The following is a 23,931-nucleotide window of genomic DNA, read 5'->3' as shown; positions in this document are numbered from 1 at the left end:
TATTGTGGATAAAATGAACAAAAAATGACCATCAAAATTCAATACTCACAACAAATGATGTGACTGTGCTTTTTTTTGTGCCATTATATTTTGCTGTCCCCCCTCAAGCATCAATTACACTACCTGTACTTCCTCCAATTCAGAGACCTCACCTCTCTCAGTTGCTGATAATTCATGGTGTTGTCCAAGTATATATGAGCTACACCTTAACTGTCAAATCTCTTATGATTTTCAGATCAATGTGGGCTGCAATGCAGAGAGCTCCTCTGCAAACCCAGTGCGGCTGGAGTTCTCACGGGATTTTGGAGCCACTTGGCACCTCCTGGTGCCTCTGTGTGCTGGAGGCCCTCAGCCTAGCTCCCTCTGCTCCACCGAGCTCCACCCTGCCAGTATCTACTACCCTGGCACCACCCACGGGTGGAGGAGGGAGGTTATCCACTTTGGCAAGCTACGCCTGTGTGGGTGAGTGAAAAGAGTCTAGACACCATACCTTATCAGACTGCCCTGCATACTTCAGTACATGAAGACATAGAGATTGCATTCATGGATTTTGGATAGAAAGAAAGGTTTGTTCACAATATAAATGGGGTCAGAAAAAGGCTGTTTTTCTATGCATCAGAGGTTATTCAAGGTCTTTTCTAAGTGTGCTACTTTTTCGCCCATAAAATTAAGTACACAAGGGGAAAAAATCAGTCAGAAGCTAATAACTATTAACCACTAACCTGTAATAGTTATTCCTGCTTGCAGTTGGGAGCATTCTATATTCTCCTGAAGAGAGAAATAATCCTTATTCAGTTATAAAACTGACCAATTTCGTCTAGTTTACATGTTTAACTAACAAGGCTCCTCTTTCTATCTGTACTCAAGGTCAGTGAGGTTCCGTTGGTACCAAGGCTTCTATTCAGGTGGCATGGCCCCGCCCACGTGGGCCTTGGACAATGTCTACATTGGACCTCAGTGTCAGGACATGTGTAATGGCCATGGGGCTTGTGTGAGGGGCACACACTGTGAATGTGACCCAAGCTACTCTGGCCCTGACTGCTCTGTTCCAGACACACCCAACCCAGACTTCTTGAAGGAGGACTTCGAAGGTACAGGAGCACATACATGTTCACTTGTGTGTGTGTGTGTGTGTGTGTGTGTGTGTGTATGTGTATATGCATATTTGTGTGTGTGTCAATGGTAAGATCATCTTTCATGCTCAATGTTATATTATTTATACTAAATAAACAAAGATTTGCGGTGTGGACACAGCCAGCCCTATTTTCTAGAGTGAGAGTTTTGTCATGACTAAAACGGTGAATGCTGGTCAAAGGCATAGCACGGTCTATGTTACATTAGTTGTTTAACTACACACGTCTGTTCATAGGAGGGGCTTTAAACACTGAGCGCTTTAAGTTGCTGAGTGGTGGAAAACCTTCCAGAAAATGTGGTATCATGACCAGTGGGAACCACCTGTTCTTCAGTGAAGATGGATTACGCATGCTGGAGACCACAGACATGGATCTGTCTAATGCTAGGTACTGGACAAGCACAAAAGCACTCTAGTACTTTTGTTATGCAGACACACACACACACCTTTGCAGCAGTGGCAGCATACGCACAAATACACACACACACACACACACACACACACACACACACAGATTAGTTGATAGAGTCCTTAAAATTGCAGGCAATTCATTAGAAAAATTTAAGTGTATCTTAGCGACCTATGTTGACAAATAGAAAAGACTCAATCACAAGCTGTAATATTTGTAGTAAACCCATGCTGTCTACTGCAGCAGAACATTCTCATCCTTCTCACACTCCCTGCAGATTTGTTCAGTTCTTCCTGCGCTTGGGCTGTGGGAAAGTAGCCCCAGACCCCCGCTCTCAGCCCGTGCTCCTGCAGTTCTCCACAGATGGGGGGCTGTCCTGGGGCCTCCTCCAGGAGTTCCTCTACAGCAACAGTAGTAACCAGGCTCACCTGGTGGCCCTAGAGATCCCGCTGCGTGCACGTACCCCCGCCACCCGTCTGCGCTGGTGGCAGCCCTCTGAGAACGGTCACTTCCACAGTCCGTGGGTCATCGATAAGGTCAGAGAGTAGCAGCCAATGAAAATCTCTCCCATATTACCATTTTTTTAACGTTTTCAGCTCAGATTAAGGAAATCTTTTTCACACAGTGGTCTGGGAATTTAGCAAAGCCAAGGAAATAGCTATCAGCATGTCAGGCTGTCTTACATCAGTGATGGATTGTTTTTGTGGTTTCTCTGACTCTTGACAACCTTAGCAATCAGTACCATACATTTACATATCGTCGCATACATTTAGGTTCAAAATCATCATGAGATTTTGCCGCCAGGTCAGGCTGTCAGACTGTCATCTCTTCTGAAGACTTTGTGGGCTGTACTCACAGCAGCAGAAATGTTTACACTGGCCACCAACTTATCAATACGCAATGTTGTAATCCCGAAAGTGTAGCACTTGTATGTTGTGACCGATACCAAAGGAAAACAGACCCCCAGTTGAAGAAACTAACAGTTTAGCGATAATTCAATACCGGTATGTTTGTGATCATGAAACTGAATATTGTGCCACTGGTCCAGTGTATTAATACTTGGGATGAATCCATTGTGTTTGTACGTGATTGTGTGTTTAGGTGGTGGTTGGTGGCAGTGCCAGTGGTTGGGGACCTCTGGAAGATGACTTCTCCTCCACAGACGGACGTTCTTGGCTGCTGCACCCAGGGGGTACGCGTATGCCTGTGTGTGGCTCAGACGGCGAAGCTTTCGCTTTCATCGAAAAATCCAACACACGCTACGGCGTCACCACAGACATAAGCGTGGGCCAAGACGCCTTCATCCAGTTTGACTTCTCTGCCTCCTGCTCTGTCACCAACTCCTGCTATGGTAAAGCAGCAGACAAAAAATGAACAATATAATCTTGATTGCAGAAGGTTTCAGGTCATAGCAATGTCACTGAAATGAGGAAGTAATCACTGTTTCCCTGGTACTGTTTTCTTCTGTCGCACTGCTCTGTGCATATTGATATATGATATATATTTGTGTGTGTGTGTGTGTGTGTGTCTGTTTGTCTGTCTGTCTGTCTGTATGGACAGCAATTGAGCTGGAGTACTCTCTCGACCTGGGTTTGACATGGCAGCCATTGGTGAGAGACTGTCTGCCCACCAGTCCAGACTGCACATCCTACACACTCCAAAGACTCCTTGTCTCAGACACATTCAACAAGTGGGGACGAGTCACCTTACCAATCCCACCTTACGCCAGGTAGAGTCCCACAGAGTTGATGAAACCCACGCACACACATATACACACATACACGCTAATGTATAGAGAGCTTCCAACACAGAGTACGAGAACTACACATGAACCCACACTCATAGGCAAAGTAGGTCACAAGTCTGTATTCTGCTGTAAAATAACAGCCAACCGCACACACCGCACTACGCATACCATGTTTCAAATATACATCAGGAGAATAATAACCAGCAGGCTACATTTGAAATGATGATGATTGTTTGCCGACTTTGGACAGGTCTCCAGCCACTCGGTTTCGCTGGTTGCAGCAGGCTCCGTTTGACAAGCAGCAGACCTGGGCTCTGGATAACCTCTACATTGGAGACGGCTGTCCTGACATGTGCTCGGGACATGGGCGCTGCAGGAAGAACTCTTGTGTGTAAGTACCGACAGACTGGTACCTGTGGGCTGGCAGTCCGACTGACGTCATGTTTATGTTGCATGGATGGCTTGAACTGTAGAATTTTCCACTTCAGCTCCAGCTACGTGAGATCTGTTTATATGTGAAGTTACATACGACTTTAAGCTTTGGGTTCATTAATGTGACACATAGAGGCTCGGTAAACATTGTGACACCCTCACAGTTAATATTTGTTGTATATCATTGTTTAAATATGAAACATCTTTAAAGCAAAGGCCCAAAGCTTTTCATATTCAGGTCCAAGGCTTACCTTCGAATAATTAAATATCTGTATGAATGGTCTAACGGATTACTATCAACCAAGGTGTTCCATACTTTAGATTTCAAAACCCAGTAAATCGACCAGTGTATGACTGAACAATGCTGAACTGGTGTCTGTGACCCATTGTGGTTGAAATATGTAACAGGCATGTAATGTTGACTGGTGCCCTCTAGTGGATGTAAAAATCTGGTCTTGAAACTATGACCTACATCCTAATTTAGTGGTGGCCAGTTCCCCTGTATTTCTATCTCGTCACTTGTAGACAAATCTCACGCTGGCCAGAGAGGGTGTCGACTACCACACACTTCTTCGGCAACACATGGTGACATTGACTGTCTCCACGGGGTCTTTTTGGGGACACTGTTACACTTATCTAGCACCTCTAACTAACCACTGGATGTTGCTATTTGGTTCCAATATTGTTAACTGTTACTTAAGCAGTCACATGACCAAAGATTCATTCTCTACAAATTAAGCGTGGGCTAAAACATTGTGCGTGTGTTGAAGACTTGGGGGCCTTGATTTGATTCCGCAACTGATTTACACTTTGCACTACTTTCTTTTCCCGTACCAACTGAGAGTCATCAACTGGCTTCTATCTGTTACCTCTTCTCTGTTTATATTTGATTACAACCTTCTTGTAACCTTGTAGGTGTGACCCAGAATGGGGTGGGGAGTACTGTGACAAGCCTCTGGTGACCTTGCCCACTCAGCTGAAGGACAGTTTCAGTCGCAGCCCCTCTCTCAGCCACTGGCACCTGCTGACCGGGGGCAAACTGAGCAGCATGTGTGGGGCTGTGGCCTCAGGAGCTGCTCTGCACTTCAGTGGGGTATAAACACCTGTCTGTCAAACTTGTCCAGTTAACTGATCACTCCAAGTCTGCAACTGTTTTTCAGACTGTTTTAGTGCACTTCTAGACTAAAGTTTCATGTTCTTACTCTTGGTCCGAGTCTTGACTCATGAACATATGACTTAAGGTGTTCAGTAGAAAGTTGTAATTTGTTTCGTTGATAGAGCAAATGAGACTGTCTTATAAAGGCTTCCTTCATGTCTTCATATCTGAGGTATTTATTGTCTTTTTTTCAGAGCTGCACCCGCCAGTTGGTGACTGTGGACCTGAACCTGACTAACGCTGAGTTCATTCAGTTCTACTTCATGTACGGCTGCATGGTTCCCCCCAGCAACCGTAACCAGGGAGTGCTACTGGAGTTCAGCCTTAATGGAGGCATCAGCTGGAACCTGCTGACTGAGATTTTCTATGACCAGTACAGTAAGCCTGGGTAAGAATATGATATAGTCAGACTTTTTACATTGTATGTGGCACTGAAAGAACGTTCTTGATTTTCAGATCCACGCCACAGTGTTACACTTTTTGTCTCAGAGCTGAATGGTATTTTTTTAAGTTTTGCAAGTTAGATATATTTGTGCTGGATTTACATTGGTTTACAGCATTTCATTATTTTTGGTTTGTACAGGATTCCAAAAACCATGGAAACCATACTCTATGGACATGCTCTCACTTTTGGTCTCTATCCACAGATTTGTGAATGTGCTCCTACCCCCTGCAGCGCGGGAGGAGGGGGTACGCATTCGCTGGTGGCAGCCCCAGCATGAGGGGGCGGATCACGGAGACTGGGCACTGGATAATGTGCTCATATCAGGCTCAGACCCGAGAGCCCAGATTTCAGACACGTTCGGTGGGGTGGCCTTACCCAATCACGAGAGAGCCCCAGCAGATGGGACCCCCTCTGGCCGTATGAGCCTCCTCAGCCAGGAGGAACAGGATGAGGAGGAGACCACAACAGGTATTGGAGGAGTTTACCAGTCTGGAAACTCTGGTTACTTTATAGTAATCCAATACTTTTTAGTGCCTGGTAGTGTTGAACAAAATACATGCCAAGTTAATGTATGTATGTGAAAAAGAAACTATGTGTATGTTAGTTATCAATGAAATGTTTCTCTCTCTCTCTCTCTCTCTCTCTCCCTCTCTCTCTCCCAATCTGTCTCTCCATTACTGTCTTGCTCAGTGAGTGATCACTGGTTGTTTTCGGAAGACTGTTCGGTGCAGCGTTTCTGCAGTTCCCCCGATGGGGTAATGGCGTGTGGAAATGTGGATGGGCGAGAAGTGTACGCAGTCACACATGACATCATCCCAGGCAAAGGCTGGGTGATGCAGTTCAAGGTCAGTGAATCAGTGCATCATCTTCATCCATCAGTTCTTTTTTTTCCCCTTGGGGAGGTCATAATTCATTTAGTGATATACTGAATACTGGTATGGAATTGCAAATTTGTACAAGACAGAGCACATCAAAAGTCTATGCTGTCAATTTATTCACAGTTCACCAGAATGTGGTAATGTGCTTATAAGGCCTTTGAATAGTAAACAGTTTGTATTGTGTATTTATGTGTGTATGTTTGTCTGTATGTTTGCAGATAGCGGTTGGCTGCAGTGAGCCAGACAGACATGCAGATAGACAGGTCCATGTCCAATACTCAGTAGATTTCGGGGTATCCTGGAAGTATCTGGTGCCTCAGTGCCTACCTGCAGACCCCCGCTGTGGCGGGCAGGTATCACAGCCCTCTGTCTTCTTCCCTGCTGAGGGCTGGAAGAGAGCCGTGTATCCTCTGCCCGACAGCCTGGCTGACACGTGAGTCTATTCCCCTCATCTCTCTCTGCTATAGCACACTTTTCAGTTAGGATAGATCAGAGATCAGAATCAATAGGTCCTTAGATGGCAAGAGCTATTATAGCTTTTTACATTCATGCCACAGTGTGGACACAAGATAGTGATCATTTTACTTTGCTAATCCGAACATAATACAACTCTATCTCGTATAATATGAACTGTGAACATGTAGTTTGAGGAACAGATTCAGTAGCTTATCCAGCTTTAGCGTTTCTGTTTTTATTAACAGTAATGTTGGACGTTTGTAAGGTCATGTAACAGACAGACACAGCACTGGTTTTTGTTTGTTTGTTTTTTTAATGAATACTACTCGTGTGATGTCCTTGCTCATTTTTTTTTTTTTTTTGGTCAGAACGGTTTACATATAGAGGGAATGATTTCTGTCTTCTGTTTTTTGTGCGTTTACAGTGCGGTGCGGTTCCGTTTCTACCAGCAGCACTCAGACACTCAGTGGGCCATAGAGAATTTTTACATTGGGCCTGCATGTGAAAAACACTGCGGTGGTCATGGAGACTGTCTGGACCAGCGTTGTCTGTGTGATCCCGGCTTCACTGGACCCAACTGTTACGCTAGCACCGCTCTCAAGGTACCACGACCCACGACATGAGAACCATGAATACTGGGTCACAAGAGCGTTCAGAATATGAGATTTCAAGAGTAGTACCAATGTGCCTCCTTCAAAGCCTCTTCCCTGCAATACGATGTCCCACGTATAGTCTAACATCTAATATTTAAATTAGCCCAGCACCTTGGTTTATTGAATCACATTTTTTCAAATGGATTAGACACTTGCATGATCAGTAGCTGCTCGGAGTGACAACTTTTCCACAAATACTCACTCTTTCAGCATACAGTAGGTAGGACCTTTGTTTACCACAGTATTGGCTCTATTAGGGCCTGTTTCTGTATGTGTGTAAGTGCTTGTGTGGCTGTGTTCCTGTAGGCCTCTCTGAAGGAACGTTTTGACTGGGAGGGAGCCCATGGACCGCAGTGGCAGGTGCTTGAGGGGGGTCGACCCTGCACTGACTGTGGGGTGCTGGTGGAGGGTACGGCCCTCTATTTTGGTGGTGCTGATGCGAGACAGGCTGTCACAGCTGACCTGGATCTCCGAGGAGCAAAGTCAGTACTCAGATTTTCATTCATTTGCAGATAAATGACATCTTTTTTTCTGTTCCATATGGAACCTTTTATAGATATTTCTGTTCGTTTTTATTCGTTTTTATGTGTTTTGTTGATGTGCTTTTTTATTTTTCTTGTCATTCTTTGTGTTGTGATTATTGTGTGTGTGTGTGTGTGTGTGTGTGTGTGCGTGCGTTAGGTTTGTGGAGTACTGGGCCAGGATAGGTAGTGAAGATAACATGACCATGTGCCACCGACCCACCTGTAGGAAAGAGGGCGTGTTACTGGATTACTCCACTGATGGAGGTTAGTTTCAAAGTCCTGTTCTTTAAAGTCCAAAGTTCTTCACTTTCTTCCTTACTTTTTAATATTTATGGATCCACATGTCCTCTTCTCTCTCCCTCCATCCCTCTCTCTCTCTCTCTGTCTGTCTTTTTCTCTGTTTCAGGTGTATCGTGGACTTTGCTTCATGAGATGGACTATCTTAAGTATGTGTCTGTAAGGAGAGACTACATTGTATTACCAGAGGGTGCACTAACTAATGTCACGAGGCTCCGCTGGTGGCAGCCATTCACCATTTCCTCAGGCTTAGCCACGCCCAGTTCGGAGCGCGCTCAGTGGGCACTGGATAACATTCTGGTGGGCGGGTCAGACATCAACCCCAGCACACTCCTAGACACGTTTGATGATGGTGAGGAGTCTCAGTTTACTATTCTCTAATTATATACTTAACAAATTAGCTTGAGGAAAATGTAGGTTTAAAACCTCTAGATTAAAATATCAGTCAGTTGCATCACTGGTATGTTCTGCTCCTTGGTTTAAGGATGCTTTCTTTCTGCCCACCCTCTCCTTCTTTTTCACTCTTACAGAGGGTATTTCTCATGAGGAGAGCTGGAGCTTCTATCCCAATGCCGTGCGCACGGCTGGTTTCTGTGGCAACCCCTCTTTCCACCTGTACTGGCCCAACAAAAACCAGGATGGAACCCACAACATCCTGGCCACACGCGAGCTCATCGTCCAACCAGGTTACATCTTACAGTTCAAGGTAGGCAACAACCAGCTCTCTTGCTTCACTGTCATTGTCATGAATCCACTCCTGTGACTTTAAAATGCTACACATGTCATGGTTGAAATACCATTCTAGTTGTCTAGATTGACAGATTAATATTTGGTAATTTGGTTATATATGGTAGTAATAAGGTTTAACATGAACCTATTTGTGATTTTCCCAACATTTTCTCCTTTTCAGATTGTCATTGGCTGTGAAGCAGACACCTGTGAAGACCATCATTCAGTACTTCTACAATACAGGAAAGATGCAAGGTGAGAGAGAGAGAGGAGGAGAGAGTTCAGTGATAATTAATGCAAAAAATTGCAAATTCATATATTCATATGCCATACATTTATTTTAGAGCCATAGTTGAGTACATGATTTTCAATCGCAGTATTTTCACACAAAGTCTTTCTCGTGTGCTGTGTTCCTGTTTCACACAGGTCTGACTCTTGGCAGTTGGTACAATCAGCATGCCTCCCCTCATCGGTAAACAACGTGGGCTGCTCCCCTTTCCAGTTCCACGAGTCCACCATCTACAGCCCCGTTAACAGCTCCATGTGGACACGAGTCACAGTCCAGCTTCCTGACCATGTCTCCTCTGGGTATGGTCAGCACTGAGCGTCCCTCACACTGACTCTACGGCTCTGAGAATTGACAGTCGTGTGTGTGTGTGTGTGTGTGGGGGTGGGTAGGTGGGTGTGTTTGCATGCAGTAGATGCCATACGCGCATAACTTGCTTCTTAATTTTGGCATATTCGGTCAAACTTGTTTCTCTGCCTGTAGTGCTACGCAGTTCCGCTGGATACAGAAAGAGGGCGCTGGCGAGCGGCACGGCTGGGGCGTGGACCACGTCTATATTGGCGAGGCATGCCCAGGCCTCTGTAGTGGGCACGGCTACTGCACCACCGGGGCTGTCTGCATCTGTGACGAGGGGCATCATGGTGGGCATTCAGAACGTTTTGGAAGACAAAAGCCGCACCGCCAAGTAGACTGGTTGTACACTGATGAAATCTACTGAGTTTGTAAAACAAATTCATGTTTATTTGAGTAAAACACAGTATGTGAGACAGATTTTTATTCATCACACATGTCATTTTTGGCTTTTTATGCCATTTTTATAATTTTGGTACTGGCTGAAGCAGAGACTGTGAGACATAGAAGCCTCTAGATCAAAAATGGTCAGGTAGGCACTGTGACTCTTAACGTTCGTTAGGTAGGTCGGCAGGTCTGTAACATCTCTTTTCCATCTTTATTTTTCATTTTCCTTTTGTGTTTGTTTCTTTCCTTCATCTCCCTCTATCCCAGGTGATGACTGCTCACTGTCCAGTGGTGATCTGCCCAGTTCCATAAAAGATAACTTTGAATCAGGGACTGTGTCCCAGGAGAGCTGGAGTCTAATTCAAGGTGGAGGAGTGGGCAGCGGTTGTGGTCAGCTCTCCCCACACGCTCACGGGGACTCACTTTACTTCAATGGCTGTAAGATGAGGCAGGCTGTCACCAAGCCTTTGGACCTAACCAGAGCCAGGTACTACACGGACCAACCTAAAGCGCAGTGATAGTCCCTTGATAATGTCATTGATAATGTAATTGGAGCCTGAGTATTGGACTGATTTCTGTTCGGCCCTAGGTAATCTGTTTAACTCCTTCTCTGCATAGGCATTGATAGTGGATTGTTATATTAAAGGACTGTCTTTGGGCAGTACGTGAAAATTTGGTAAAGGCTAGGTGGCACATTGGAAAAGATGCCACTGTGGAGATGTGGATTTGTACCCCGGTAGTGGTGGTTCCAACTTGGCCAGGCATGCACACAAACACTAGTGACAGTGTTCCAAGATGCAAAGCCAGCGGCCAGCAGGGAGCAACTTCACATGTAGCAGAGGAGATATGTGATAGTCTCCGCCTTACAAGCTGAGGAGCTTGATCATCTCAACCAAACGCAACTGCCTGTATAAACCCCATAAGTCAAGTTGTCTTCAGTAACAAAGGGCCTACACCCTGTGGTCAGACATCCAGGCCTGGTTTCCCAGAGTAAATGCTAGACCTGACCTTGGCTAAATTGTATTTTGAACTATCATTACAAATTGAGCTTTAGACTCTCTTCTCCCTCCCTCTCCCTCTCTCTCTCTCTCTCCTGCAGTAAGATCATGTTCGTGCTGCAGATCGGTAGCGTGGCGCAGACAGACAGCTGTAACACAGCACTGGACCAGCCCGACACTGTGGATCGCGCTGTGTTGCTTCAGTACAGCATTAATAACGGTGTCAGCTGGCACGTCATCGCCCAACACCAGCCCAAAGACTTCATCAAGGCCCAGAGAGTGTCTTACAATATCCCACTGTGAGTGAGAGCATCCTGCACCCCTAACACAAGATACCCCAACACATCTGCCTCATTCTTGGCTTAATGCAGGATAATGTGCAGTAGTGTGTTCAGTTCTTCAGACTGAAATTAGTTTCAAGCCTTAAATACTACTTGAATAATGAAAATGATGTTTCTCCAGTGAATATTTCCAAAGCCAGGTTTCTGCCATTTATTGTCTCCAAAACAAGACTTTGTTTGACTTCCATCCTCAAGGTTCAATAGGTTTAATTCTGGAATTGTATTACTTTCATGTAGACCTGTAGAATCCTGGCCTGTAAGCCATTCTTAAATGTCATTTTACACCAATGCAATATGCTTTTGGTGAACAATTGAAGCAATATAGTGTACATCATCTAAAGATTTTCTAAAAGTCTTAAAACAAAGCTTATGACAAAGCTATTGACAGCCCTACATCTTTCTATTTCTCTCTCTCTCTCTCTCTCTCTCTGTCCCTCTCTCGCTTGCTCTCTCTCTCACCTCCTCCCTCTCTGTCTCTGCTCCTCAGGGAGGCTCGGGTGAAGGGCGTGCAGTTGCGATGGTGGCAGCCACGCCATGATGGAGCTGGGCATGACCAGTGGGCACTGGACCACGTGGAAGTCGTTCTGTGAGTATCCCCCCCCCTCTCCATCTCTCTCCCGACCAACTGACCAACCAATCGACCGTCTGACCTTCTCCAGACCCCCAGGCCTGCCCCTTACCTCAGATATCCCAATCTCTCTTTCTCTCTCTCACACACACATATTAACACACACATATGGACACACACACACACACACACACACACACCCAAACCTACACACACACCAAAACATGTACACACAGACACAGACACACACGCCCAAACCCACACACACCGAAACACTTACACATGCAGACACACACACACATAAACGCACGTATATTTTGCAAACAACATCTTTTGTAGCCCACCACAAAAATGAACACATCGTTATCTATTAAGTGTGCATTCTGCATTCTGAATGTGACCAAGCTAATAGATGTGTTTTGCACAGCTTTCTGACAGTTATTCTCCAGCAGTCTTCTGGTCCGATTTAGTAAAGCAGGGATCCTCAGATCTGGTCCTGTCTTGCTGGCTTTTCATATCAACCTGCCACCGTGGTCTCTGATTGGTTGAAGAGTGCATACACCTGTTTCCCAGGTAACAATCAGCTCTAATTAAAGGTTGAGGGCAAAAAGAAGCTGGATTTAGGACCTCCAGGACCAGATATGAGGAAGCCTGCATGGGCGTTTTCAGCATCCACTGCGGTTCCCGGCTTGTGTAAAAATAGTGACATTAGATCAGGCATCTATCCACACTGGACAGTCTCTGTAGTGGATGCATTGCATGGACATGAATCATAAATCTTAAAGAATAATGATTGTAGTCAACTGCAGTCTTGTAAATGTTAGCATTACAGATGTATTAGATGTCTGTGAATTGATGTGTTATCCAGGTAATTAAAATTGGTAGAAGGGTTGGTTTAAAAATGAATGGTGTCCAAATTAAAAAGACAGTTTGAACTAGATCAAAGCGATAGGGAATCTCACAGTATGCACCCTGCACGAGACAATGAACTCAGTCTCACTTCAGCTCCTTTTTACATAGCACACACACACACAAACACACACGTGCAAACACAGAGCCTGATGTCCTGAATTTCACCTGTCCCTTTTTCCTCTTCCTCTGTCACTCCTCTGTTCTGACAATGTTGGCTGGACAGTATGATAAACCCTCACACTGTTCTCTTCTATGTCTGTTTCTCTGCTTATCACTCTTTCCCTCACTCCCTCCTTCCCTCACTCATTTCTTTCCTCATCACTGGTCTGTCCATCCCTGGCCTGGCCGACATGGCACTGACCCGGATGCCACTGCTTTTGACCTCTTCTTGCTCGTGCAACCTTTTCCTGTTTCGCCGCTTTGCCTCATCCATTCCTGCTTTTTTCCCCCCTTTCTCCCATGGCTCTGGGTTTTTGTTTTGTTTTTTTTTTGTATCTGTGATGTATTCTTCCATAACACTATGGATACTCTTTCTCTTTCTATTTTTCTCTTTCTCTTCTCTTCTCTTCTCTTCTCTTCTCTTCTCTTTGATCTCCTCTTTGATCTCCATTGCCCTCTATCTATTTCCTCCAAAATTGCTCTCCACCTCTCTTCTCTGCCTCTCACTCCTCCCTGCTTCTCATTTCTCTCTTTCTCCACCTCGTTACACTCAAACTCACAACCCCTCTATCTTTCTGTTCTTCTTGCTTTTTTCTCATCTCCTCCTCTCTCTTTTTTCCCTTCCCATTGTTAACCCTGCCTCTCCAGACCGGGGCTCTTTACCCCTCAGACTTTTCTGGGAGCCAGCAGCCCCCTCCTACCCCTCCCCTCTCTCGCTCTAACCTCTGCTCTCTTCTGTATTCTGCTCCCTGTGGCATGGCTGTAGAGTCAGGTAAGTGCCGCGTCTCTCCCGGAATGTAGCCCCACACTCCCCTCTGTTTAAAAACCCCACCCCAACTTCACACACCACCTGTCTCAGATCCCCCATCATCATCATCATCATCATCATCATCTTCTTCTTCATCATCATCACTGGCCTGTTTGTCACTCCCAGCCTTAACCCTGCACCCCACATAAAGCAGCAGGATGAACAAGTAGACTCAAGGCAGAGGTGGTTCTGCTTAAGGCCGACAGACAATATGTAAGACCAATGTTGGGTTGGTGAACTGACTTAGTGTATGTATATGGTATGTCAGAAAGGGGCGTGAGTACGTGAACTGGATCTGTTGACCGATGAATGAACTAGTTAGCGTAAAATCTAATGTCAGAAATTTCTTCAGAAGAACTGAAATCTAGACAAGGATTTGTAATTATTAGTTGTAATTATTTTAAAACAAAGGAGGACTTTTAACCAAATCAATACAAACATGACAACAAGCAGTTTTTTTCAAGGATAGTTCTTTCAAGCACAGGGTGTTTGCTCTTTCAATTCTGCCCTCTCACAATGAAACAAACACATAACACACAGAATGGACAGGACACATTTTCTGCACCAGCATGGCAGGTATTTGTGTTTGTCGTTTATATGTAGAATAATATACTACTGTCATCTAATGAAAGGCAAGGTGTTTTTTTCCAATACTGTAAAGTGTTCGTGAGCATTTAAGTTAGTGATGTCGCTAATTAGATGTCGCTAGTGATAATTTCAAGCAGATAGTTAACTAATGTCAGAGTTCATCCATTCTTGAATGAGGCTGATCTAACAAAATGCTATTTATGAATTATTCAACAGTAATCTGAAGTGTACATTCAAATGAAGACTGTCTCATGACAGCATATGTTTTCAGTTTCATGTTGGTGGAACACTTGTTTGTGAGATATATATCTGTGACTGTGAATTCAGTCTTTCATGGTATTAGTTTTTGTTGTTGTTGTTGTTTTTTGGCTGTCTTGTGACATGTTGTGGAGAGAGCATATATGTCTCCGTTGTCCAAATAACAGACATGAAAGCAATCTCCGCAAAGTTATGGTCTCCACATGATTACGTTATTGTTACCAACTTGAATTGGCTCACAAGTCAGAGAGCTGATCAGCACCTTTTTATGTGGGTCCCATACTCACCCTCTCATATTGAACCCCAAAGTGATCTGTATAGATGATCATATAGAGAATGGACCCTGTCTACATCTCACCAGAACTTACACTCACTCACTTGTATTATCTCTTCCATTCAACAACCCTCTGCATGGCTTAAGTCTTCTCCTGTGGCTCCAGCACACCCACTAACACCACTGTGATCCAGGGGTCTGCTCAGCTTCGACTCAGTCACCTCAGGAAGCGGAATTTTGCTCGTATGTTAAAGTTTTGCCTTTGGGAAATGAAAGGTGAATTTCATTTCCCAGGTGACAAGTAAGGTGAGATGTACCTGATCTGACTGAACTGAAGCTGAAACTGACCCCCGTTATCTCTACGGTTGCCATGGCTGGAAGTCTGCAGTTGATTGTGACAGCCCGGTATAAGGGGAAATGTGTGAGCAACCCCCCCCCCCCCCCCCCCCCAATCACCCCCACCCCCACCCCCCAAATCCCTCATTCATCCGATCACTCCCCCCTAACAATCCCAGCACCCCTATTCCCACCATCCATCCTTCCTTCCACTCTCGCTTCCCCCAAAACGCAGCCCCTCCGCTTTGCAGAGGCCCCTTGCCTGCCCTGGCTGCATTCTTGGCTCACTGGCTCTGGCCCTGCTGGATGGAAGAGGCAATGACAGGCTAAGCAAAGAGCGACTCTCACTGTTTTTCGTCTGTTGTGTCGTTGCGTCGATTACTGACCCCACACCGTTCCGTCACACACCTCAACCTTTTTAGATGCTTAGAGTTTAGATGCTTCTATCTCTACCTTTCTTTTTTTCCCCGTTCTTGTAGTGCTCAAAGAAGGCTTTTTCTGAAACTCTGACCTCAAGCACTGTAACAATCAAGGATTGAGCAGAAAAGCTTGTGAATCACAGCGTCTGTTTCCTCAAGCACTATAAATGTTTGGTGTGTGAAGATCCGGCCAGAGATGACATCACTTTCTTTGACTAACACTTCACGGGAGACAGAGGAGACAAATTCAGTTGTTAGTTGAGAAAATCACGATTCAATGCCAAAATATGATGAAAATCAAATTCCATGAAAGTTAAAGAAGACGTCAGTGTTTGAGGTCATGAGGAAATTGATTGGCCTGCTGAGTGCTTGCATGATTCTTGTGTTATAGTAGTTTTTGTTTCGTAGCTGTGTGCGTGTGTGTGTCCGTGTGTGTGTGCGCGCGTATGTGTTTGTATAAAAAGGATAGAGAAGGAGCCAATGTGCATGAGAAAAAAAAATGTTTACTTCAGTATTTATCATCAACTTTTCCCCTTCGCTCTCTCTCTCCTTCTCCCCCTCTCTCTCTCTCTCTCTCTCTCCCTCTCCTCTCTGTCTCTCCTTCATATAGCACTCGCAAACAAAACTACATGATGAACTTTGCCAGACAGACCGGGCTACGCCACTACTATAGCCGGAAGAGGCGGGCACTGCGACAGCGTGCCTAACAGCACCAAGAAAGGATGACCTGCCAATCAAATTTAAACCCGTCAAACTACCATCCTTTTCCCTGATGACATAACGGCGTGTCGAGTCTAAATCACGCGGATTCCAGTCAGCCTTAGACCATCCCGCTTCCCCACCCCCGACCGACATGGGCCATCCAATCTCCTTTCAGCTGCAGCCAATTAAAAACCTTCCCAGGGAAGAGTGACGGGGAAGGAAATGAGCAACGAGGCAGCTATTTTGTTTACTGTCCATGAACTTTTTTTCGGGTTTGTAATTATTTTATAATTCTTGGCATTGTTGTTAGTTTTCCTGCTCCGGTTTGCGATAGTATCTAGCTGCCCCCACACACGGCTCCTCCTACCACACTGTGAAGTTCTACCAGATCACTGATAAATATGACAATAACCATGATGATGATGATGATGATGATGATGATGACGAAGAGGCAATGGAGCACAACATGACCAGGAAAGAGGAAGGCTCCACCCCGCACCAGTACCCTAAGAGGAAGATGTTGTGGAAAGTGAAGATGATGATGATGATGATGATAAAGAAGAAAAGCCTAACAGTGATACCGATACTAAAAAGAGTACTGTGTTCTTGCTGTTCTGTGTGTCTGTGGGTTCTTTTTGTGACAAGTTGACTGTGGTGTTTTGTTCATTTGTTTGTTCGTTTTTTACTAATTGCTATATTTTTGGGGGGGGGGGTTGGTTATTTTTCTCTCTTTTTTTTTTTTTTTTTTTTTGGGACAGATGAGGGCCGAGGCAAAGCCAGCCTCGGAAGCGGAAAAAGAAGAGTGCAAGGGATAAAAAAAATTTAAAAAGGCTAAAAAAAAAACACAAAAAAGAAAGACTGCAAATGTTTTTTGGTTTTTTTTATTTTTATATATGTTGATTCCCAAATAACAGATATTTATGGTATATGGTTCTCCACGTAACCTATTTAAGATGCACTGTGCGTGAAATCTGTATGTTCTTTTCTAGTGTTAAGTTATTTGGCAGTTGAGTCAAGTTGTCAGACTGCAAAGAATAACCCCCCCAACCCCAAACCCCTTCCCAACCTCACCCCACACCCCCGCTCCCGTGTGATGTTACCTGCTCCTTACTCTTCCCTCCCTTTCTCTGTTGAGTTCCAATGATACCTGGAGGTGAGGCTTGCCCATGTCTGTGTTGTTTTTTGAAGTCTGTGTAATATGGACCCCTCTCCACTCAGTGTAGCTCCAGCATAGCAATCTCCTGTATATACATGTATATCCACAATGGGAAGACCCAGTCGCCTTATCAAAGGGAAATAAAGAACAGTCCAAACCTCCAGCTCACTGCTCACTGTGTTTTACTTGTGAAGATAGTATGTGTGAATTTGGCTGTGCACTCAGAACACTGGGGTGGGTCACCTGCAGTGTGCACTTCTCATTAAATGGTCTGGTTGTGGTAACTTGGATTTGCCTTAGTTCCATTACAATGTGAATATCAGTTGTATAATAGGGATGTGCTAAGGCCAAGTGCATGTCACATTTCCCATTTCCGGCCCACTGAAGCAATTACCTCTCAGCCGTTGGACACTGTATCAGATTGTGAAGATGTAATTTTTTTTTTAAATCTCCTCAGAAGAAGACGAAATGACATTTAGAAACAGTGTTTTATGAGAATCACAAGACAATGCATTGTCATTTCATCATTCACAAACATAAACCAAAACATAAGCACTTTAAAAATTATTTTAATGAAACAGAATCATTTTGACTTCTGGACTGATATTCTTTTATAAAATAAATTTCATTTTAAAACATACATTCTGTATGAAATTCTCATATGCGAGGATTCTCTCACTAAAGGAGAGGAAAACTTTGCCTCTGCGGTTGACCACTTTACTTCCACACCGAAGTGAACAATAATATTTCAGCTGTCTGTTTTCAGTGCCCCCGGTTAAATTCAAACTCAACTGGTAATGTGTCAAGTGACCAAACTATCATGCAGACAAATAATTAACATATCCTGTTACTAGCCATTGAATCTACAGCTGAAATGAATGAAGCAGATATTTCTGCTTGCTGAATCACGAGGGCGTCAAATGTAGTGACATTTGATGAATATTAGATCTTTGCAGATTGTGTGTGTTATCAATTTTCAAAGTCCTTTTAATAATATGTCATTTTTGGACATTTCATTATGTGGGTTAGGGCAAGTGGTAACAGAAGAACTACCGCAGACAAATTAAGAAGAAAAAAACTATTTTTAAACACAGCCATCTACATGGTTCACTCTTATAAATGTAACACCTGGAATATGACAACAGAATGCCAATGTACATCCCACTAATAATCTTAAAGACAGTGACCCGTGATGCAACACTCACATTAATGCAGAGCTGCTAGAGACCTTTTTAATTCCACAGAGGTCATGTCCTGTGGTGCTTGGCTGGGCAGTACTGGTGTGAAGGATTGTTCTGTGATGACATATCTATCAGTACCTTTGACTGGCCACGGCAGAGAGAGCTTTATCATTATTTAAGAACTCCAAGAATCAGCCCAAATACACTTTATTTATTGAGGAATGTTTTTAAAATGTAATATAAATCATTTAAAACAGATTTGAGTATAAAAATTAGGAAACTTTTCCACCATTAAAACAGCTCTCCTCAGTGCACATTAACTTAATCAGCCCAGAATGCTTCAACAGGCTTTCTGCAAATAGAGCAAATCATTCGTACACTGGAGAAATATTACAAACACGCCCAAGCTTATTTACCCATTTTATGTGTCTGTTGCACAACTCAGACCCTGAAGGAGCTCAGTCTACATCATCTTGACATAAACACAATTGTAGCAATGGCAGTTACTACAATAGACCAGTAGTTGGCTGTGGCTTTTTGGCTGAAGTTACAGTAGTCGTAGTCACAGCATTCAATATGGAAGGTGATGTTGTTTCCCTTGACAACGTAGCTGTATTGAGAACGACACTCTTGCTCGGTCATACAACCCTTGCTGTACACAGCACTGTGCCCGCCGTAACGCCCGTCTACCGTAAAGCACAGCTCCCCTGGGTGGCACTCGGACAGGGTACGCCTGCAGGTCCTGGCGATGGGTGTCACGGGGCAGTAATAGCAGTACAGGCCGGCACAGAGAAGACTGGGTAAGGAGAGTAAACATATGCACAGGGCAGCTCCAATAAGGTGAGGTCCAGAACAGCACTTAAGACCTTCCTGTGCACAATGTCTCATTTTTGCTCAAAGTCTTTGCTTGGAAGATAAAGCTTAGCTTGGAGCCTCTATGGTTGTAATCAATTTTTTCTCGGCGTGGACAAGCAAAAAAAAAAAAAAAAACCGAATAAAACTATGAAGAATCTTTTCAGCCAGCTGTAAGAGCAATGGGAAGATTGTACGACAGAGGAACTCACGAACCACTGACCACGTAGCAGCTAAGCTCAAAGTGAAAGCAGAGTTCACTCACAAGTACATACATGCATCGCACAAGGCCCTGGTTAAACACACACTATCAAGAAAACAGGTGTAAGAGCTTTGTCTTAATTGCCCACACGAGGTCTTCTGATTGGTTTGTTGCATGTGCTAAATAAAGAATTCTGTCAAATTCTTTATCAAATTTTTAAAGCATAAGTGTCACAACCTGCACCTTCGTTTTGGACTTTTAGTTGGATATGTCTTTGTGCTCCCGTTCTGTGTCTATCGTTGTTTGTGTTTTAGAGCACACTGTTACGCTGCACCTTTTTGTTATTGGTTTTTGTTCTAGTTTTACTTATACTTTGGTCTTCATTTTAAGTAAAGTCTTCTGTTTGGTCACCTTCATCACCGTGTCTTTGCACTTGGGTCCTGCACCACACCACCAGCGTGACAGAACGATAGACCAAACAAGGACCCAGCAGACACAGCTCCCATGCTGACGCCCTGTCCTGTTCCCGAGGCCGCTTCCCTGATCCAGCTCAGCTGACGTCGAAGCTGTTTTGAAGAGTCTGCTCCGTTCCTGTTCCTCTGCCGGTTGGGAAAGTCCGTTCCAGTCAACCCCTCATCTGCTCGGCCGCAGAGGGGACCCATCAGCAGCACCTTCGGTCATCCCTCTGTGCGCCCCCCCACCCACCCGGTCTGTTCTGAACTTTCTGTTTTGGGCCGTCTGGGAGCCGCCCCTTAAGCGTGACAATAAGCTTGTTGGTTAGTATCTGGGTTTATGAAATTTGTAGTGAAAACACATGTGACAGAATGTCAGGGAGGCACTCAAGGACATGTATGTCAGCATGAACTCTTTCTAGATAAGGTTTAAGTGAATATTTCACATACAATATGTGCAATATCTACAAAACTGAAAGATCATATTGGGGGAAAAAAACTACCAAAAAAGAAGCAATTAGAATCAAAATAGTGCTCTTTAATTCAGCATCGTTCAACAATTTCCAGACTGGAGACATCAGCTGACTGGTTCAGGCTGCCAGAAAAGTCACAAGTGTACTGCACTCTCCCTAAACAGTAAATGAATCAGTGGTAAATTTACTCAGTTTCAGCAGCATTAACTTTACCAACAACAGTGTTAAATTTGCTCTGTGTATCAGTAGGTTCCCACTCTGGTGAGAGCAAAACCATAAACTCTTCAAGCTAATTCAACACTTTCACATTTGCAGCATAACAGTTCTGAGTGAACCAAATCATTATACATTTTTCTCAAAAGCATGAATAATTTTTCCTAAATTTGTCTATAGATAAATAAATAAATCCTGAACATACATGTAGAGAACAAACACATAAGAGGAGAAGTCGGTGTGGAGCAGCATTTTCCCTATCAGACAAAATTATTAACTCCTACATGAACTGTTCTCGTCCAGCAGTTTGTGACATTCAGTTGTCAGGACAACTGTCCAGGGGGTTCTCTGTAGTGAGAGACTCCTCTGTGTGGGTCTTCTTTAATCCTAATAACCTCTTTAAGCTCTTATCAGACATAGGGGGTAAGTTACAATGGTCACGGCAGCAGCAGGTGTAGGTCACGTTGTACTTGACACCCTTATGCTTGACAAGTTGAGAAGAGCCACAAAGTTCTGGGACTATGCAGCCCTGAGCAGAGAGAATGTGAACTTTGCCATAGCGCCCCTTGCTGGTAGAACAGCGCTCCTGTGGTAGGCATCGCGTGGTCGTGTTGTCGGGGCAGGACTTGCCTTTGGCCTGCAAGGGACAGAAGTTACACAGGAGTGTGTCTACAGCCAACACATCAGGTAGCAGTGTCAGCACACACAGCACCACACACTTCAATAAGATGATCCACACCAGGACTTGGTCAGAGACTGGCCTAAAAACACACACACACACATTTCTTTATTATTTTCAAACATAAACGTGAGTTACGTTTCATAATGCTATAGCTCAGTCTCTACATACAAAGGGAAAAAATGAGTGCAGCAGAAATAAATATAATAATTAATTATGAAAATGGATACCAACCATCATTTAAGTATTTTAGAGATGCCAGAGCTCACCTCTGCATATTTGTTTCTTGAAATTCCAGTTTTGATCTTGTTCTAGGGACATTTACCGGGTGCAACAGAATCACAAGAGCTTGAAGAATTGTGCACCAGGCCAGAGCTAGTCACTGATTGGCTGGTCAATCAGTGTCATTACCATATTGAATTGGTAAAAAAGAGTCAAGACTTTACTGAAGAAGACCAGGTGTGTTCATTAGACACATTCTCAGTCCTTTAATGACATAAAAGTAAACAGTAACATTGTAAAGAGTTTAGCAGTGACGTCTCTGAATCTTTTCCCCTAAGGTAATCACTTCACACATTACAGATCATGAGCTGTGTGAGGAGGAGAGAAATCCTCATGTCACATATGTACATAACATGCTGAGGTGCAAAAACATTCACAGAACAAAAGGGGAAAAAAAAAACATTTACGAAATAGAACGATTTCATTAACCACAGGCTTATGTCTGCTTCCATCCAAGTCATGGTACCCAGTTACATACTGTGAGGGGAACACATTTAAGGAGGCATTTGCTATCTTTCACTACTACACATGTGGGTAATTTACTGTGAAACAACATGGAATGATTCTATTCCTTGACTTGAAAATGTTGTAACATATGTATCCCTGTCTTTTCTTAAATGGCATGTCTTTTAAAATGTAACAGTGGGGTTAGAGGACACCTCTACATCTTTGTGTTGGAAAAAAACAAGTTCAAATGTCCAGACAGGAACATACTGACAGATAATTCAACCCTTTGATGCACAGCTGACAATGAATTCCTTAAATAAATATACAGAATTTCAGTCCACAGGGAGGGGAAGATGATTAAGTGCCTTTTTCTCCAGACAACAGTTTTCTGCTGTGAGAAATAATATTGTCTGTTATCACAGTGCCATCTGCTGGCAAACATGTGTTACAAATAAAAATTCTTCACTTTTTCACAGGTCATAGGTAACATCTAGCCATTGTCCAGCTGTGAGCTCTCAGTCATGTTTGAAGGATGATTTTTCATGGATGTTGTCCTTAAACAGAGGTTCCTACCAAAAAAACAAACAAACAAAAAAACCCCCCAAAAATTTTCTGTTCAAACAAGAGACCCAGCCAGTTTTCCTTCTTTTAAGAGATGGAAATCAGTGTTGATTGAATACTGATAAATGTGGCCTTTCTTTCATTAGACAGAACAAAATAAAAGCGTCCTTGACATTACATTTGTAGTTAAAAATGAAATTCATCGTGTGCAGTTTAACAATTACTTTTTGGCACTCACAGTTTCTTGTTCTTCCTCATTCTTGTCATTTGAATCCCAGTCTTCCTCACTGTTCACTTCATGTTCTGCAGGGTCATAACTGTACATGGGGATCAGTTTGTGGCGTAGCTGGTCCAGCCTGAAAGAGGCAGCAGGTAAAACAAATATAGATGAGGAACCAGGACAGTTGGGACACTGCAGGGCAACTAAGAGCCTCTTTTATCATGTGACACTGGTCATGATGTGTGCACCAACAACATGTGAGTAGTGTTTCAGCACAGAACACAGAAAATATTTCACTTGTCATTTGTGTTCATACCTTCTCTTTCTTCTTATACACAATACCTGTGAAGGAGAATGAGTTTTAACGTTTTCCCGAGAGAAAAGGAAGCATAGCAACTTAGTTGAAATTGGAACAAATTAAACTGCGCTTAAATGATTGAGGTTTAAGAGAATGAAGTAAAATGTGGAAACGTCCATATTAAACTATGATGAATAATAAATGCAGACATGCATGCATGTATGTGTTCTTCATTGGAATTAAAAGTCTGAAACACAGGGGGTAAGGGGGGTTTGACAAAGGACACTGTTTTGAAGCATCTCACCAGTGCAATCAAAGATCCAATGACACAGAGACCAGTAAAAGGAATAAGTATATAGTAGATTCCCATACTGGAGAGAGGAGGGAAAATTTCTATGGTGGAGTTCTTTGAAGCCATGACCCCTCACTCCTCATGCAGTTCAGTGGTAAGAATAAAAAAATAGCAAGCACAGTATTTCTATCATTGTCTCTGTGGAAGAAAAAAAATCTCCTTAAAATCTTCATTTGCAAGGAATGTAAGAGGTGGTTTTATATCAATCAAACAGAGCATGCATATATCTGTACACAAGTTAAGTATTTCCAAACAAACATTGCTCTCATGGTGAACATTTTGCTAGTGCGAACAAATCAATACCAAATTACAGAAGTA

General features: G+C 43.6%; 1 protein-coding gene across 2 annotated transcripts in view; it reads left to right on the top strand.

Annotated features, from left to right (window-relative positions):
- reln (reelin) overlaps positions 1 to 16,894 on the top strand; it is a 105,200-nt gene extending 88,306 nt beyond the window's left edge. The window contains exons 41-65 of one of the 2 annotated variants that reach the window (XM_030773842.1): positions 236 to 462; positions 868 to 1,091; positions 1,373 to 1,520; positions 1,819 to 2,077; positions 2,643 to 2,892; positions 3,102 to 3,270; positions 3,539 to 3,679; positions 4,636 to 4,813; positions 5,071 to 5,264; positions 5,524 to 5,789; positions 6,012 to 6,166; positions 6,418 to 6,632; positions 7,080 to 7,257; positions 7,615 to 7,790; positions 7,990 to 8,096; positions 8,239 to 8,481; positions 8,660 to 8,835; positions 9,040 to 9,113; positions 9,285 to 9,446; positions 9,628 to 9,785; positions 10,150 to 10,369; positions 10,982 to 11,179; positions 11,709 to 11,807; positions 13,627 to 13,632; positions 16,154 to 16,894. In XM_030773842.1, coding sequence (XP_030629702.1) covers positions 236 to 462; positions 868 to 1,091; positions 1,373 to 1,520; positions 1,819 to 2,077; positions 2,643 to 2,892; positions 3,102 to 3,270; positions 3,539 to 3,679; positions 4,636 to 4,813; positions 5,071 to 5,264; positions 5,524 to 5,789; positions 6,012 to 6,166; positions 6,418 to 6,632; positions 7,080 to 7,257; positions 7,615 to 7,790; positions 7,990 to 8,096; positions 8,239 to 8,481; positions 8,660 to 8,835; positions 9,040 to 9,113; positions 9,285 to 9,446; positions 9,628 to 9,785; positions 10,150 to 10,369; positions 10,982 to 11,179; positions 11,709 to 11,807; positions 13,627 to 13,632; positions 16,154 to 16,250 — 4,320 coding nt within the window. In that variant the 3' untranslated portion in view covers positions 16,251 to 16,894. The remainder of the gene's footprint in view (positions 1 to 235; positions 463 to 867; positions 1,092 to 1,372; positions 1,521 to 1,818; positions 2,078 to 2,642; positions 2,893 to 3,101; positions 3,271 to 3,538; positions 3,680 to 4,635; positions 4,814 to 5,070; positions 5,265 to 5,523; positions 5,790 to 6,011; positions 6,167 to 6,417; positions 6,633 to 7,079; positions 7,258 to 7,614; positions 7,791 to 7,989; positions 8,097 to 8,238; positions 8,482 to 8,659; positions 8,836 to 9,039; positions 9,114 to 9,284; positions 9,447 to 9,627; positions 9,786 to 10,149; positions 10,370 to 10,981; positions 11,180 to 11,708; positions 11,808 to 13,626; positions 13,633 to 16,153) is intronic. The other variant, XM_030773833.1, reaches the window with a different exon arrangement.
- The last annotated feature ends 7,037 nt before the right edge of the window (positions 16,895 to 23,931 follow it).

Source organism: Chanos chanos, chromosome 1 (assembly GCF_902362185.1).
Source record: "Chanos chanos chromosome 1, fChaCha1.1, whole genome shotgun sequence".
Taxonomy (NCBI): domain Eukaryota; kingdom Metazoa; phylum Chordata; class Actinopteri; order Gonorynchiformes; family Chanidae; genus Chanos; species Chanos chanos.
The sequence above is the reverse complement of the archived record's forward strand: the minus strand, read 5'-3'. Positions and strand labels throughout refer to the sequence as shown.